The sequence below is a fragment of the Centrocercus urophasianus genome, unplaced genomic scaffold (genome assembly GCF_019232065.1).
Source record: "Centrocercus urophasianus isolate 14NV4802_14NV808 unplaced genomic scaffold, USGS_Curo_1.0 seq_36, whole genome shotgun sequence".
NCBI lineage: Eukaryota > Metazoa > Chordata > Aves > Galliformes > Phasianidae > Centrocercus > Centrocercus urophasianus.
The window spans coordinates 4475219-4493579 of NW_024884933.1; the positions used below are offsets into that span (position 1 = coordinate 4475219).

At 48.1% G+C, this 18361-nt stretch overlaps 1 protein-coding gene across 3 annotated transcripts in view; it reads right to left on the minus strand.

Annotated features, from left to right (window-relative positions):
* ACAP3 (ArfGAP with coiled-coil, ankyrin repeat and PH domains 3) overlaps window positions 1-18361 on the minus strand; it is a 66233-nt gene that overhangs the window by 23215 nt on the left and 24657 nt on the right. For all 3 annotated transcript variants that reach the window (XM_042831655.1, XM_042831654.1, XM_042831653.1), the window contains exons 2-6: window positions 13553-13610; window positions 10902-11021; window positions 10347-10400; window positions 3586-3644; window positions 1174-1357 (exon numbers count right to left, since the gene is read on the minus strand). In XM_042831655.1, the coding sequence (XP_042687589.1) occupies window positions 1174-1357; window positions 3586-3644; window positions 10347-10400; window positions 10902-11021; window positions 13553-13610 (475 nt within the window). The remainder of the gene's footprint in view (window positions 1-1173; window positions 1358-3585; window positions 3645-10346; window positions 10401-10901; window positions 11022-13552; window positions 13611-18361) is intronic.

Consider the following 18361-nt stretch of genomic DNA (forward strand, 5'->3'; position numbering starts at 1 on the left):
ATTAACTAAAAGAAATTGCTCCTCAGTTGTGCAGCCACTCAGGATCAGGAAAAAGAATTTGACACAAATATACAAGAATGCAATTATAACTCTCTTCAGTACATCCTTAATTAAACACCAAAGAATGCCTGGGCAGCTTCGCATCTATGCTCTTCAGAACTAACAGATTTAGATTGGTACCTTGCAGTAGGCCAACAAGGAAATTTCCCCAGGTTTGGATCAGCACATTAAAGAAACTCTTCATCAGTGGGAGAAATGGCATTTGACAGAGTTTACCAGAGTGTGACCTGAACAGCAAATGCTTTCAATCATCCTAGATGCAAAGACTTGTAGTCCTAGAGGAGTGAAGACATGCATGATTTATACAGCAAGAGGAAAGCATTGCTTTTCCAGCTGCAGGCCACAGCATGTGACATCAGGGACTACCCATGGTCAGACAGAGCATGGTGGCAGATGGTCCCCGTTTGGTGCTGCAGGAGTGACAGTGGAGCCACACGTGGATCAGTAAACACAGTTTGCTTCATATGCCCACTGCCCAGAAGGACAGACCTGATGTGAAGCCTATGGGTGACTCAAAGAAAAATCCTTCATCATTCTGGGTGCAGCAAATGAGTGCCCCTGCGTGAAATCTGCCACTGGGAAGAGAAATTCCATCTAAGGAAGCATTTAATTTCTTACTGAAAAGGGATTGAGATTTTCCTTCTTATTTTTGCTGTAACATTTTTAGGAAGGAGAACATATATGCACGTAGTCATATCAGTGCCATGCAAGGACAAATATATGTCAAAACAATGACAGTGGCTGAAGGCTTGGGGAAGAGTCTCTCTTCTAGCACTCATACCCTCATTCTGTGGCTATTTCAAGCAGACAGCCTTTCACAGAAATAGGCTGGGTTATGACAAAAGGCAGCTCAAAGAATCCTGGAACCTACTGCAATGTGATGGCACAGCTACACCAGGAACTGGAGCAAACCTTGCTGCTTTCACACACCCTCACACACCAATTCCAAGGATGCCCTGAGGACAAAGGGCAAAACGTTCCACGAACTGGCAAGCCAAAACACTTCTGAACCCCATTTCTTCTCACCCATCAATCTCTAGGGCAGATTTAGCAACCTGCCTGTGATGCTTCGTTCTGGGAGATGCAGCCATAGCAGGGGGAGCAGACACCAACCTGCAACACGTAGTCGAGGGCCAGGTGCCGAAAACATTTTCTGGTTATGGTCAGGGTTCCTGTTGCCTCCTCCACTTCATGGGGTTTGTGCCGAGGCGCCTGGGCGTTCTTCACCAGTGAAATCTCCATGTCTTCTCTCACCTTGTCAAACTGTTTCTTGGTTTCCTTGAATTTCCGGACATCACTGAAACCCAAAGAAGTTGAGATGGTGGGAATCATTGTTACACCACAGGCAGAATATTGCTGATAACAGCCGAGCAGGGAGGGATGGAGCCAGGTGCACTACGATCACTCAGATCTTGCTCCAGATGTCCCTGGCATCCTAACCCACTCCACAAAGTGTCACTGTGTCCAGCTGGACTGGCTCCAGACAAGCATTAGATTGGCTTCAGAGAAACTTGGCAAGGAAAGATGCCGGATCTTACACAGTGCCTTCAAAGCCTTAAGGAAATCCTCCCAGGACAGCCTCCAAAAAGCCAAGCAAGCCCACATCCAGCCCTACGTACAGTCCACACCTGCCCTCAGAAGAAGCAGTGAGCAGAAAATTTCAGGTCCTGCCTGTAAAAACACACGCCTCCTCTTTCACTCTGTGACAAAGAACAAAACCAGCTGCTTTTCCAATTCATACAGGGCATTCTATCAGAGCAGCCAGGCCATCCAGCTGATTCTGTCCTATCTGATTCAATTCCAGGCATTTTTTCCCTTGTATACTTGGCATATTGATTTTTAATGGGAAATACCTGATTCACAATACCAACTTTCTATGCTTTATTTGTGCCTCATGAATCGTGAATGATGGTGAACAGATGCAGAGCTCACCTCTACTTTCTACCCATGGGACTTCTACTTACCTCAATGACAAATTGTTATAATAACTTCACAAAGCAGTTGAAAACTGCCAGTCAATAAGTAGCACCCACGTATTCTTTGCCCTAGAGCAGATGAAGGTATGACAACAGCCAGTGACAGCTGAATTCAGCCCCGTGGCAAACTATTTGAAACTGCATGCACTGATGTATGGATCAGCCTCTGGCCAGCTTAACCTACAGCTCCCTCACCTGTGTGTATTCCAGTAGGAAGGAGCAGGAGTTTGGAGGCATGAGATGCTGCTGGGGAATTCTCAGCTCACCCTCCTAAACCAGGCTGCAGCAGGATGACTGAAGCCATAGCTAATAAAAGCCTCCTACTCATCAAGGTTTGCAGCCCAGCAATGTGCTGAGGCACTCACAGAGCGTCTGGCTACTGACAGCACAATCAGGGCAAGCTGGCTTCTTCCATGTTTACCACCCAGCAGAGACCTTCAGGGCCTAAACGTGCAGAAAGCAGGCTAGGGGGTGAATACTGCCTTAATATATACGAATCACCATGCAAGGAAATAGTTTACATTTGTTCTTTATTCCCATCCTCAAAATGGTCCCAGGTGTAGGAATGACCTTCCCAGTCAAGGGCAGGAGCAATGCAAAGATCCACCCAACAGGGCCTGCACGCGCAGAGGCTGAGCAAGGTGAACGTGGAAAGTAAACTGCAAAGATGCTAAAAGGATGACAGAGCCAAAGTGAAGGTGAAATTCCCTTTCCCGCTGCCAGCTTTAAAGGAGATTAAATCTCAACTCATCAGAGAAATGATTATAGAGAAAGTGGGGGTAGGGTGAGCGCCAGGCAGGAGGCTGGGGAATGGGGGGGGGGGGTCAGCTGGGGCCCCCTACACCAAACCACACAGCTGCTGAGGGATTCAGTCACCAGTTCCCATGGCAACCAGCTCATGCTTAACTGGAGGCCTGGGATGCCTCTGACCTACATTCAGCCAATTTGGGATCCCACACTGCACGTGGTACCTGCCCCGGGGAAAAGATGCTCTTGGAGGAAGCTGTTAACGCAGAGATAGCAGAGAGAGATTGCTGAGACTTTGTCACAGCTACAGACTGTCCCCATCCAACTGGCTTCCTGGGCCACTTCAGTCCTGGGTGACTGAGCACGCCATGCAGGGAGCCAAGAATACACTCATTTGGATGGGTCTGGAAGCGATGGGGCGTGGAAGTTCTTCCCTTCTGCAAGCATGCATCAGTTGACAGCCAGCATGCAGTGGTTTACATCAAGGAAATTCTAAATTTAACATAACACCAATGTGGAGCTGGCCCTAGCCTGCACAGGTCTGAGCACTAGAATGTGTTTGACTTTCAGACTCAGTGTGAGGGGAAGGAAGCAGAGATGGGCTCTGCAGAGGAACTCTGATTTTGAGATGCTGCTCTGATCTGGAATTATGCCTTGTGTCCAGCAGCAGCCATCACAGACAGATCCTTTATTCTGCCTTCAGGGTCTCTTCTGCCCCAAGCAGAGCCTTCAGTAGGTTGCAGTGCTATTTCCATTGGAAGTTGAAGAAGCTGGAAACCAAACTGGTAAGACAAATACTCACTCTTTCACAAAATTGTGCAGCTGCTGCCGAACAGACCTCTGAGCCTGGTCAAACAGGATCTGAAAGAAAAGAAAAAGAATACCAAATATTTGGTATTTTGCAAATATTTGGTTTGTAACATGGAAGCATTTAGGAGTGAGCAAACAGATGCCATCTAGGACTTCAGCATTACTCCAGGGCTCGGTCATGCCCACTGCTCAACTGTTATGCAATGGATGATGACTTATTTTGCCCTCTGGCTGCAGTAGCCCTTACAAGTGCACAGCTCCTGCACTGCAGCTCTCCAAGCATGTGAGACCTGAGCCACCAACCTACTTTCTTAAAAGAGCAACCATCTCTGTAGTCAATTTTGAACCATTTCTCTCCAGAGCCTCAAACTGCTCATTCTGCCAGAGGAGGGCACTGTCACCTCAACACCACAGTGTCCTGGGAAGTAGACAGGAGCATCGTCTGAAGGTCCACCAGACCCACATGCTGATGAACAGAGGTCCAAGAAAGGTGGTATCAAGAGTTAGCTCCTGCAGAACTTTCAAACATTACACTCCTGTCTGTTTCTCACAAAAAATATAGGGCCATTTCTTTACACACTCTGCTCATCTCATCCCCAGCCCTTCCCACCTTCCCTTAAGAGATGGCACAAAGGAGCCTGCTCAGCTCCCTTCCATCCATCCCTCTGTGTTCCAGATGGGGCTTGGGATGCACAGGATCTTGGATAATTGGGACCAGATGGGGAGAGGCTCCCAGACCACACAGCTGCTGAAGCAAGGAGGGCACCTCATCCCAGGGTTACACAGAGAAGCCTTTGGTCAGGGAGCAGCTAGCAAGAGTAGCCCATGAGCAATGGACAAGGACCACGTCTCATTCTGGGAGCTCAAGACCCAGGCACTGGCCCAAGCCTTAATGAAGCCCTGAAACATCAGTGCTGGAGTCTGGCATCACTGCAGCTGTTTGGCACGTGCAGCCTTGCCTCGTTTGCTCCAACTTCACATTGTGTCCCGGGCAGCCAGTTGAATGTAGATCACACAACAATAATTGGGCCTTTCCTCCTAAAGGAGAAACAGCATTTCCCAATCCAGCATTTGGCCTTGCTTTCTCTCCTTAAATGACCACAGCCCTTTCAGCAGAGGCTGTCTGAGCCACAGAATGAGTTTGCTCTTTTTCCTTTCTCTTTGAGGCAAGCTTAAGATTCCCAGTGGGAGGTTTTAAAGCAGGTTCTCTTGAAACCCCACCCGTCACTGGGCTTGTTGTGTGGATAAGAGCAGTCTGGGAATTCAAAGGAGCATCACTATGTTCTCAGCCCCAGACCCAATGCTCTCCATCTCTTTATGCACTGGAGCATGGGCCATGTTCTCAGTCTGAGCTGTGTCCACAACACTGTGATCTTGGCAAGCATTGCTCAGACCTGATACAACATGCACTCTGAGGTGTCACAAGCTTCAGCCTTCCCATGCACCATAGCAATCTGCTAGCAAAAACACTCAGGTCCATTCCTGACATTTCTTTCCATGGCCAACAGCTTCATAGATATACAGACATCATTAACATCTCCCATTAGGAGACAAATCACGTTCTTGCTGCTACCCTAATGTACTGCTCCACTAGCAGCAGTGTTGGCTGCAGAGCCCCACATTCATTACATGCATTGCTGCAGCCAAGGACGAAGCAAGAAACCTGACAGGAGTAGCTGAGCATAAACAGCCGTGAATGGCCTGTAAATATGAGCAACTGCAAAGCAAGAGGGAAAGAAAGAAACCCCCAGACCACCCAGTTTTGCATTTTTAACCAGTGTAAATTATTCACTGCTCTTGGCATCTATTTGCCCTTCCAGAAAGCACTCCAAGAACTATTTGTCTGCAATTTTTCACATGGAGCAGCTTCCCTAAATGCTGTCTGTGCATTGGTGATGCTTCCCTCTATCCAAGATACCACGGTAGGGATATACAGATGGCAAGAAGGCCTTCTGGCATCCACCTGCACCTCCATCTGGAAAGCTTCCATCACTGGTTTCCACTGGAGTGATAGGTTCAGGGAGAGGAGGATATGAGCCTGTGGTGCAGATGAGCATTTTAAAGTAGAGTATACATTTAAATACACCTGATACATCTGTATCAGAACAGGAGAGCTATACATACAAGGAGAAAAAGACATGTACAACCATACACCGTTCTGCTCATGGTCCTCTTCCCTGCTCCTATTACTCACACCACAAGGCCCACACCACAGCCATGGTGATTGACCTCCATCCCACCTTCCCACAGTGCAAGCTTTGGGCAGGGGCTGACAGGGGTGGTGAGAGGACACCAGGTAACAAATGTGCTTCTCCTGCCAGCAGCATCTCTGCTCAGAAACACTGATATCCACATTACTCTTTATTTCCTCTTACATTTTGCCAGGTAAGATCAATACAGCATACCCAAGTAGGTCCCACCTAATTTTCAATGCATAATAAATGGAGTTTAAAGACCCAGAATTTCAACTACAAAATCATTCTTTGGCTTACTCTCTTTTCCCAGACATACTTGGAACAAATCATTTGGGATAAGATTTTCCAGACCAAATATCACCCCACCCTCTCTCAGCTTCCACCAAGACATGGGAAGTCCAGCCTGTGACTCACACACATCTGTGTTGAGGAGGGTCAGCATGAAGGAGAGGAGTTAACACAGCTTTTATTCCCATCTGGTTGGGCTGTGTGGTTTGGCCCTGCCTCTCTTAAGCGATGGCACAGCAGATAAATGCCACCCATAACCAGAGTTCCATCTGCAGTGCCTCTGGAATGCAAGCCAACACTACTTTGATTACAGCTTTGGGATGTCAACCAATCACTTCAGTTCGTGGGATGCTTGTTCCTGCCCCTCACATCTTATCGAAGCTGCTTCTCCCTTCCTGGAAAATAAAAGCAGATTTCTTAAGATATTGTAGAAATGCCCCCAAATCTGTCTTTCTGAAACCTGGCATCCAGCACTGGCATCAAACTTCAAACAGTAGCATCTCATCCAAGTCTAATGTAATGCCATTGCAGTAGGACACAATGGCAGCAACTGTGACACCAGGAGATGAGAAAACATCCCTTCTCAGGTGGTAATTGGGTATCCTAAACTGATGCACCTCACTGGAGTAGCTGGGTGCACCTGGACCTTCCCCAGCGCTGGCAGAACATGCAGGGGGTGCACCCAGCCCTGGGGACAGCAGGCAGCTTGGAAGCACTCTGCTCTCATCCTTCCCTGAACTCCACCACTGTCCTCCACCCATGACATCTGCCATCTGCCCCACTGACTCATCGCAGCTTGGGTGGCTTTTCTTCTTGTCAGCAGGAAACGCTTCCTGGCTCACTCAGCACAGCCAAACCTCCCCTGCAAGCTGCTCCAGCTCCTGCTAGAGGATCCTTAGCAGAGCTGCAGTGACCTGTGGCAGACAGGGAAGGCTTGGTGGAGCTCACAGTGATGCCTGGAGGCACAATGGTGAGGGCAACGTTCACGACCTGGAAAATACCTGGTGCTGCTGACCTTTCTCTAAGGGGGCTCAGACAGAGCAACCTTATCTCTGCAGCACTTTCACCCTCATCCTCTTGCTTTCCTTATCTTTCTGATTAGAGAGAGAGAAGGAACCGCATGGGAAAGAGCATAAAAAAGTGCAGACAAGGATGTCAGGAAGCAAATGTGTAGGCAGACTGGCAGATAAATTAAAGGGAGACTTTGTAGCTGGGAGCTGCTTGGGGATTTTCTCTATTTTGATTATTGATTGCTTTTATGGGTTGATTATTGTTGATTGTTTTCTCCTAATGTCTTTCCCACATAAAATTTTTTCTTTACCAGCTCTAGCAGCCCTGGATAGCTAGCCCACAGCCCCTTCCCCACACACAGACCCCATGTCCTACGCTGTTAATACAGCAGCGGGCCATGCAAGTACAGCTAGTCAGATTCTCGCGTGCCTTTGGGATTAATACTGCTATGGAATGTGAAATATCAACACAAAATGCTTTCAGATATTTCTGTGAGGTCTTGAAATGGCCCAAGATGGTTCATGGAACAAAACTGCTTTTGTGAATGAAAATGTCACCGGGACTGTCCCTTTCAGAGGGCTCTTTCCATGTTTGCTCTTGGCACTGATTCCTTCAGTAAATCTTTCTCACTGGTTCTGGTGACTCAAGCCTTTCCCCTGGGTTTGGGTTGCTGTTAGGAATTCCCTGGGTCAAGCTACGAAATCCAGAGAACATGCCTCCCCTTCTCCACAGGCTGCAGAGGGCAGCCTTGAGTACAAAGGACAAAAAAGAGAAGAAACCAATGGCATCAGTGGAAAACCCAAATTGCAAGGAATTCTTCCAGTGTAAATATCCAGGTGACCCTCAGGAAGGAAACGTGCCCCCAAGAGGAAGGCAGAGCAATACCCAGAGAGAGCTGCCAGAGTTCCTTCCTGACCCCAAGTGCTTTCATCCCAAGCATGAGAATAGGAAATCTTCCCATTCTCCAGCTCACAGCTCCCTGCACCATGTAATAATGACTATAAACACTCCAGTGCCATCCAACTTCACAGCTGATTTCACCTCCTCATGCAGTGGAAAGAAGAGCAGGCAGCACGGCAGTGAACTCCAACCTAACCTGAAGTTCTGGGAGCAAAAAGGTCCACTTGAAGTCTATGGTTTATCAGGATTTTTTTTTTTTTGGCAGTGGGGTGAAAACAAAATCATGAGTTTCTGCACTGCTGTAATTCCAAGCACCACTGCCTTGGCCTTATAGTATATGTCCAGTGGCAAATAATTATAAGCTAACCTTCTGGACCTGGTAGGCAACTTTGTGCTGCTTTACCTACAGGGATACCTTGTAATACTTAATTATATTCATAATGCATTGCATAAAAAGAGAGAAAAGTCATTTTCTCGTGTGCTGTCTGGCAGACTGCTGGTGCCTTTCAACTTGTTTTGTGCTTTGGGGAGGTTGAGAAGAAGGAAGGAAGGAGGTGAGCAAAAAACAAACAGGTTCTGGAGCTGATGGCAAGCATCTGTCTGTAGACAAGCAAGGAGCTTTCCCAGTGCAGAGGAGCTTGGCAAGCCACAGTCAAAATTTATTGACTGCAGTGTGGTATGCAGTGAGGAGGAGGGCTCCCAGGGCAGACCTCAGCCCCTCCAGCAAAATTCCAGCTCATGCCACTCAGCTCATGAGAAAGGAAATGAATGGTTCCCATTGGCGAGCTGTGCAGGAAAGCTGCTGCAAGGGTCTGGCATCCCTGTCTGCCACCCACTGCACAAACATCTCATGGAGGAGGCTGTGAACTGCTCCTCCATGAGTGCTGCAGGGAGCTTTCTAACTCCTGTGCATGCTTTGACAAGGAGGAAGGCAGTAGCCCAAGTGCAGGTGGCTAAGAGAACAAAAAGGCACGGAGAGCAGACTTGGCTCCTCTGAACTAAATTCACTTTTCTGTCATCTGTCTCCCAAAGGATGCTGTGATGATTTTTTGCTCTTGGCACATTAAGACAAAGGTGGTAATGCTCTGGAGCTCAGTGTGTTCATCTGCTAGAGTTTTACTCTTGGATTCTGCTGAACTAGAAGCTGGATATCTCCTGGCCGAGTGCTCCAGCAATAAAGTTATAGAACAAGCTTTTTCAACCAACTTTTTGGGATATTTTCCCTTCTTTTTAACTCGCTCCAGTTGTACATACTGTCCTGGCCAAAAGCCTAGATTAAGCACTGACAACTGCTTCATAGCTGAGCTCCTCAGACATGGATGAGCCAAGATACACATCCACACACGCAAGCACACACACAAAGGAGATGGCAGAAGGCACTAAAAATAACTCCACTAATTGAACAGCCTTCGTCTGGCAGCGCAGAAGATGCAGCAGTCAATCCAAAGCCATTTCCTGGAGAGGGACTGACATTGCTGTGCAGCCAGGGGAGAAGGATGCTCTCCACAGGCCAGGGGCAGAGAGGATTTCAGCATGCTTTCCCTTATGCTTGCAGCTGCTGATAGCCCCTGCGTCACTTTCAGTGGGAACTCACCCCTGTGGACAAGGGTGGGGTGCATGGGAAGAGTTACACCTCCTCAGCTGGGAATTTGGCAGCCCTGGGAAGGGTCCTTCTGCTCATTAGTTGGCTGAGGCAAGAGCAATCCCAGAAGTGCCACTTTTGGCAGAGAGCAAGGATCCAGGGGAAGCTGCACAGCTGGCGTGGGGAGCCTACAGCCAGCAGCCAGCAGTGCAGCTGTGATCCCTGGGAACGGAGGAATAACTCCTGGGGCTCACGTCCTCCTTGGCCACGTTGTCAGAGGGAAATTCAGCAGCATCAGAGAATCAGGATTTGATGTTCTCTGCGTGGACAAGAGCACACCTTTTTGCTGAGGCTCATACTGGTTAATTCAATCTCTCCCCACCACCAGTGCCACTGTTTGTTCCCAGATACTGATGATTCCAGGAGAGCTGGAAAACCTCTTTTCCCTGTCATCTTTCACCAAACCACTCTCCTGCCTGCTTCCTGAAATAATCACACGGATTTGATGCAGCTTCTTCTCCAGCTGTACACAGTTAATTTGTGTCCCAAATGCAAACATCACGCCTAATGCACTGCGACAGGGCCAGCGTGGTACAAAAGTGGGTCAATCCAGTGCTGACACCCCGAAGCTTCCTCCACTTTTAAAGCATTTGTGCTTTAAACTTCAACTGAGTTCCAGACTTCAAAATCGTGGTTCTGGTGTGGAGCCACCATGGATGAAGCACCTTCCTCTTTTACAAGGTTTACAGATGCTGTGGCTGGATGTTTGGCACTTACCATGTGATAGTTGATCATTTCCTGCAGACTGTCCCCAAATTTGTCGAGGCACTCCTGCAAAAGAAAGGAAAAGAAGAAAGAAAATTAGCAGTGAATAGAAGCAGCTGCCCTACATCCCCCGAGGTTCAAGGGTCTAAGAGGGACTCTTGTTAAGTCACTGAAGGGCCACTTGGCAAGAAGATGTTCAACAAACATCTGGCATGGAAGTCACAGGCTCCCCATCCTTTCCAGGTTAGTGCTGGAATCTCCATGCCAGCTGTTTCTTCTGCAGGCTGCTTACCCGTGCTTCCTAAATAACTGATGCTCACTGACCTAGATTGCAGTAACCTTGCCAGCACTGTGGCTTCTTAAAAGTGCAGTTCTCCCTGCAAACGATGAATCTGGCTGTGATCTTTCAACACTGCATTAATGGACAGTTTCCATACTCCTCCAAATAGAAAATCTCAGACTAAAGAGATATTTAAGCAGTAAAAAAGGACTTGGACATACAGTCCACGCACAGCATCAGGAAGCCTGCCACTCCCCAGCTCTCATCCACTTCGCAGGATGACTTACCGAAATCATTTCATCTTTCTTGCACTGCTGTGACAAATCCCTGACTCCGCTGACAAAGTGCTTGTTTGTGGTGATGTAGGCTTTGCCTGCTTCAATCATTCCGCTGCATAGCTTCACCAGCTGCACAAGGAAAGAGAAGATAGGCAGCTGATCACATGGAGCTGAAATGCAACTGGGCTGGTTTTAATGTGTATCATCATCACAGCACAAGACCTTCAGGACAGGATGCTAAATGAACAACCATAGCTGCAGCGGGCAGATTCAGGGATGCACACCTCACTTCTCAGAGCATGTCACGCTGTCAGCACTTATCCCTTAGGATGAATAACTGCAGGCTCACCCCTGGGGACAGGTGAACCAGGGCAGCCCATCTTCTCATGTGAGTTTCCACTGTTCATCAGATCTTAGGCATCAGGTCTGCACATTCCTCACGTGCATATTAAAACATGCCATCCCCATCAGCAGCTCTGCTGGAACTTCAGGGGAGCTCCCTGGATCCTGCAGCTTCCTAACTTGGGAACAGGTTTGCTGCAGCATGGACATACATCTCCAGAGAGCCCTTATTGACTTCTGATAACTTAACAGCTGCTGGGAACATTGCCAGACTTCCCATCCGCAGCAAACTGCCTTCATGTGCCTGGAATTGGCTGTAAAGACAGCAACATCCTGGCCCTAAGTACGTCTCCTTTCACCCAAGGCCCCTTGTAAAAAGCTCGAGTGAAACAACACAAATCCATAAACCAAAGACCGGAGAGATCTGCAACATTAATGGATGATCACAGAGTTTTTTGTTGGTTTTTTTAATTTCAATAATCACTGGTTTACGCTTTTTAACAAAGCGCAACACTTCAGCTGCTGACAATGAAGAAGGCTTGAAACTGAAGTTTTCCATTCTCAAAATCCAGGAGCTTTTTAGGGATATTGATCTTACTAATGATAAATGGCTTTACAAATCTACCCACCTGCCAGCCTCACCTACAGGTGATGGGGAGCTCTCAAGTCTGGCTTGCTGTCAGAGCCCCCCCAAAGCAGTGTGCACTGATCTGTGCTCTGTTTGAGCAGCCGTTGGCTCTGGGGTCAGTGCTGAGCCATGTTCTGTGCACATGTGTTACAGAACAGCCTTGCTTGCCTCTGTCTGCAGTATTGTAAGAATATAGCAGCATATAAATACACATGCAGTCACACACAATGTATCTGTGTATACACTGTACGCACAGTCCTCACTCTTTCACACTCACCTCCTCCCCTGTCCACACAATCTAGCAGAGCAGCACTGGGAGCCAGCAGAGAAGGAGAGCAAATAGATGCAACTCCTGTCACATCTGGAGCCCAGATGGACACAAGGGTTTGGACAGATCCTCTGGAAAGGAAACTCAGCTTATTCTGCAACGTGGCGGTTTCTAGCAAACATTCCTGTGTGCAAACATTTGTGGCCAGGGCTGTCTCACTAGTAGCTGAAGGCCACTCAGCACAAGCACACTTTGAAATCGCATTTCCTACTTCTTGAAAAACATCAGAGAGCTCAGACACCATCGGCAGGAAGCGTGTCTGTGACAGCTGGAGGAAAACCTGGGGTCACACTGCACAACCAGGATATCACCGTAATTGCTGCCAGGAGAAGAACAAGATTGCTTACGTCTGTTGCTTTACTGCAGTCCTCACCCAAAGGAGCTCAAATCACTTTGCAACAAAGCACTGAACAACCCAAAGCTGAGAGCCCTGCGCAGCTCTTGCACTTGCAGCCTCCCCTGCTTGCCCTGCTGGTTCCTTGACACACCAAGCTGCCTAACTTTAGGAGCACTGAAGCAGCAGTGCTTCAATCAGAGCAAGCTGTGCCCCAGGCTTCATCTTCAGCACCCCAAGGCTTGTCCATAGAGGAAGACAGACAATCTCAATCCCTCTGCGGCTTTCACCAGTGAGACTAGTTAGCTTCTGCAGGTGTCCATTTCTAGCAGCTTCAACACTAAACAGGTTTTGTAGGACACAGGTTTGCCTAGAGCTGACTTCAGCAAAGCCATTTTTCCATCAGACATTGGGTTTTTCTTCCTTGCTTGCTTTGCCAGCAGCTCTTCTGGCTCCTCCTCTTCTCTGTTCTCATTGAGAAACAACTTGGCCGATGCCTCAGACTTCAGGAGGAGTGGGGGTGGAGGAGGCGCCTTCGAGCATAAAGCTTCTGACTCAGACCCAAGCCACCTCAGCACTCCCACACTGCTGTCCCTTCATCCTTCACAAAGCTTCAGAGGCAATGGACAGACACCCCTTGCCCACCTCCCCGCAGCATCCAGCAGGGCAGTGAGAGAGCTCCTCATGTCACAGGTGGTAGAGAGGAGAAAAGGACAGCACTGCAATACCTCACCACAGCAGGAAGGCAGTCCTCTGAGATCCAGGAGCAGGCAAGAAGACCACCGTGCAGCGTTATGAGCCCCAAGTCCTCTTGTCCCAACAATTTTGGACATTGCAAAGGAGCCCTGACAGGTGCCTGTCAGTAGAGGGAGACATGGCCCTATAGACAAGCCCAGTGCATTATTATACATCAGCTGACTGACAGCCTGTGATGGGCCCTGGTTTTACAGGAGGCTGGTAGGCCATATTCCTCAGCAGGAAGCCATCAGTCCCTCTTCCAACCAACATGCTAAGCTGCTCCATCTTACCTTGTCAAGCTTTGCCTCTATCTCCACCACATCTGTTTCCACTTCATCGATGGTTGCCCTGAAATGAGAACATTGAAGCCATAATTAATTGGCTGCTTATGATGATTGAAAAGTCACAGAAAAGATCAGAGAGATTACAGTATGTGTGCTGTTGGGGGACGGGAAGGAAGGATTCATACTTCTCCCCACGTAAGCCCAAGTCTTACCTTTAGGAATCCCACCTGATCAGGAATGAATTCCACGGGGCAGGCAAAAGGGATGGAGATTATGCTATCCTCCATCAGTGCCGTGGAGGCATTCAGCTGTACTGTGAGTCACACAGAGCAAACTCTGGCCTTGCTCTGACCCTGCAGGCTTTGCTAATGGGTGGCACCTCAGCCATCCACTCACAAACTGCGTGCTTCCCCACCACCAAAACTGATTTCCTAAGCTGTAACTGTGCCTGAAGAGCAGCCATACAGTGAGCAACGTCCTCCGAGCCTCAGGAATGACACTCAAGCAGAAACACATCTCGGTCCTTCTGTCACTGAAAACCTTAATTCTCCCCCACACGTGGCCCTTTGTTTGCATACAGACAAATCTGCTCTGCAATTAATGGATCTGTTTTCTCTCCACGTCAGCAGACAGATGTGACAGTAAGAGGCCAGTGGGATCCAGCTGCAAAGGTCACCAGGCCTCCCTCACAAAGTGAAATAGCAACATGACATCAGCCATTTGCAAGAGGCATTCCCAGGCCGAACCATGAATGACTTTTTTCAAGGCCAGCATCCAGCAGCACACATTGCAAACTTGAGAGCCTCCTCCTGCAGAGCTGCTCGCTGCTATCCTCTGCTTGCACAGCTCATCCTTTAACCACACACCTGGAAATGTGGTAAGCCTCACACCATCCCTATGCACTGAGGATATACAAGCTAAATTCCACTGCAAACAGCTTCTTACATCTGCGGGCTCGTAATTTAAAATGTTGGTTCCTGGAATATTAGGCTTGGGCTTTAAAAATAATCCAGCGCTGAACATTTGCCAGGTGAAAGAACAGTAGGGGAGAGATGTGATTTAGAGCCACGGGAATCAATATTCCTATCACAGCAGAAGGGAAAGATGCTCACAGACCAAAGGGAACGGCAGAAGTTCTGAAGGAACCATTTGAGCACATAGGAATTCTATGCCTCCAAGCTCTGACCTGACTCAAGGGTTCCTGCAGTGTGAAGATGTACTGCTCAGGCCCTGTAGCCACAGACCTTCTGAAGACCCACTGGGCTTCTGCTTTCCTGCCTGCTCCCACAAACCATCCCAGCTCCTCCCTGAGCAGCTCTCCAGAACCCAGGCAGCAATCTGAGCTCCCCCTCCATCAGTAGGACTGCAGACCAAGCCCTGGTGATTCATTATGCAAGTGCAGCCTCCCTTGTGCCCTCTTTGAAAACACAGCCAAAAAAGAAGCTTCTTCCTCTCTAATAATGCAGCAGTGCTTGAGCATTATTACAGCACATACGGTTGCCTTTAGGAATGGCAGCCTGGCTGTGCCAGGGGCAAAGCTTTTGAAAGAAATGGAATAATTAAAGAGCTGCTTTCAGGCCGTTTTTTTTTTCCCCCCCCCTCTTTCAGCTATTTTTGTTCTCTGGGTTTGGAAGTCGTGTGCCTTCATGCATCGCCCTCTTACTGCCAGATTCAATTTTTCCACTTGGTTTCTTCTTGCTTCTTATAGCTGGTCATAATAACCAGCTAAAAAAAAAGAGAGAGAGAGAGACAGTATTTCTGGGGCTGCTTTTCTTTCCAGGAAAGCAACAGCAGCCGTTGCTTAATCTGCCGACATCAGCTAGAAGCTAATATAGCAAGGCAGTCTAGCAGTGTTTCCTGCCAGAAGGTGGAGAGAGCATCTATAATTTACTCCCCTTTTTTATCGTGCCCTAAGAAAAGGAGTTGATATATTTGGACTCTCTGTGGAGGAGGAAGACATTTTGGGTCTGGAATCCACTAAGGTATGAATACAATTGGCCACGGCTGGAGCAGCGTGAAACCTGAGCTTTACATTTGCTACGCAGACTTGATATGAAGGGTCCCAAGCATTTGATTTCAAGGATGTTGTCTCAGGGACCTTTTCAGTTTCAGGACCCTGCCAGAACTCAGATACATCACAGGAAGCCAGGGTGAACCTTCAGCCACCCTTGCCAGAGAACGAAGACCTTGGAGAGATGCACCATGAAGCAGGAAGGTGCAGTGCAGCCATGCAATCAACCCAGATATTCTGTAAGTGCAGGACAAAAGGACCTCATCCTCTGCCAAGTGCCCAATTTCTACCTCACAGTGTCTTTTCCTTTATGCCTGGTCTCCTTGGCAAGGGACCCTTCATGGTGCAGCTCTGCCCTTTGCTCCTTGGGAAGCCATGTGGGTGCTTGCACACAAACTCACCCCAGTCCCTCTGCAGGAGCAAGTGCACCAATGCCAGAAAACCTCATTATGATCTGTGTTGCTCCACTGCACTGCAAACAAGCTGGCAAGGAGCTAAATCAGTGATAGCTGAAATCTTTCTGGGCAGGCCAATGCTCCAAGGAAAAAGCCCTGAGCAAAGCCACAGTTCCAGCTTCTTGAACACCTCATTTCCCATCCTTCAAGGTTACAATATCCATAAATCCACCCTTGGACTTACGGAACTCAGAATGTCCTTATCCTGCTTACAGATATGGTGCCACAGTATTCCACTAGACAATCTTTCCTAGAGAAACAGTAGGTTTCAACTGGGCTCAATTCTCTGCTAGTATCATTTCCAAACTCAAATTCTCCCACTTCCACCAGCATGTCACAGATAAAAGGCTTTCCAGTTACACAAGCAAACTGACAACCTGGAATAACTCCACGGGGATGAGTAATGCCACCTCAGCATCCTCCTTCGCTGCTCCATCCCAAAGGACTACAGAAGCAAGAGAAAGCAGCACAGCAAGAGGCACTGCAGCTGCAGTGTGCACACAGGGATGCTACATCCTAAATGCTCACAGCTGGAGGCATCTGGCTAGGAAACCAAGGGATTCTAACAGAGGGAATTGAATCCCTTCACCTATACCCCAAAAAAGCAACATCCCCATTTCTGGGCAGCTAAAAGCCATGCTGTCATCTCCTGGCTGGGTGCCCTTTGTGCTTCCTGATGCTGTGTTCTTCCTGCTAATGCTTTTCCAGGCCTTGGGCTATTTCCATCATGAGGGAAGAGAAAGCAAGCCACAGCCTCATCTGCTAGATGTTCTGCACAAAGCAGAGCCCTTCCAACCAGGGCAATGAGGCACAGGCTTCCTTCATCAGAAGAAATTCCCCACAGTCCTGAGGGGTCTGCAGTGGGAATTTCAATTTGTGCTTTAAGAAGCCATTCAGAAGCACGATTTGCGTGGGACAAAAATCTTCTCAGAAGCATTCTTACATCCCATGTGGAAAGGAGTAATAAACCTATACTGCTAGCAGATAATAGGGTCTGCAGCAAGAACACATCTGCCCACGCCCTGCAGCAGCCTGGTTCTGCACTGTCTCAGCAGACAGCCCAAGCCAAGCACAGCATCCAAACACTGCTAAGATGTAATTAGAGTCAAGGATAAAGGTGGAGGGGAAATGGCATCCCAAACAAAGCTGCCACAGGCAAACCACCTTTTGACATAGATCACCATTAGTCACCATTTGCTCCTGACTGCTGAGCAATAGGTTTACAAACGGGACAAACAGTGACCGGAGCATCCGTGGTTACCAGCTGCCACAAAAGGCATCTCTTGACTTCCCCATTCCTAAACTGATCAACATTTGGCTCACAGTGATACCGTGAGCAGCCCGTGATTAATTCATGTTTGGAAACCTCGGGGGGTTTCCCAGGTGATAAGCTGACTACAGCAATGAACAGCCGTGTATTAGATGAATAAACTTTGTGATTAAACAATAGCACGTTAATAATGAGCTTAGGCATGAAGTGATCAACACACGTTTCTCCAAGCAGCCTGGTTGCATTTTTCACATTTCTTTTCTCTATGGGGGGGATGATGGGTTTGGTTTTCTCGGCCTGCTTTGTTACCTTTGACGCAAACACACGCGTGCTTTAAGGAAGACAAGTGCAGTAGGAATCCAATACCAAACAGAGTATTAAAAAGCAATAAAATGACTTCAACATTCTTGGTTACCTCTGGCAATGATGTGAAGAACAGCTCCAAAAGGACATAAAGCCATAAAGGACATAATTCCAAATTATTAGCTGCTATAACAGCAACACTTCCACTTGCGGCTCTCAGAGCTTCTCACAAAGCTGACATCATTACATCCCTTTCTTTCCCTTGGGAGGTGCCTTTGTTTTTCCTCACTTTTCCAGCAGGGAAACCGAGGCACAAAGGGGAAAAAAAAGTGGTGCCTGCTGCACTGAATCTGATTGCTGTGCTGAGTGGCCAAGAATGGCTCAGTAATTCCTAGGAACCCACCTTACACCAGGAATAGCCGCATGCGTGTGTGTGCGATGCAGAGGGGACTCAATACTGAGAAAATAGCTCATACAGCTCCAAATTAGGCTGCTGTAGGCCCTGCACTACGTGCCACTGCAGTGATGTTCAACGTGAGCTTTCCAAGGGTCAGGACTGGAAATGGGAACTCCCAGTACTATTGCTGATGGCCATAGCATTGACGGGAGGAAGCTTACCCTGACTCTGTGTCCCATTATCATGGGATAAATGCATCTTTCCCTCCTCTGCAGCAGTGTTTGGAGGATTCACTACACAGCAGTGCCAAAACGTTCAGGGCCAGGAGCTGGAGGTGTGCAAAACACAGTTGTTATTATTTATTAAATCTGACCCGGGC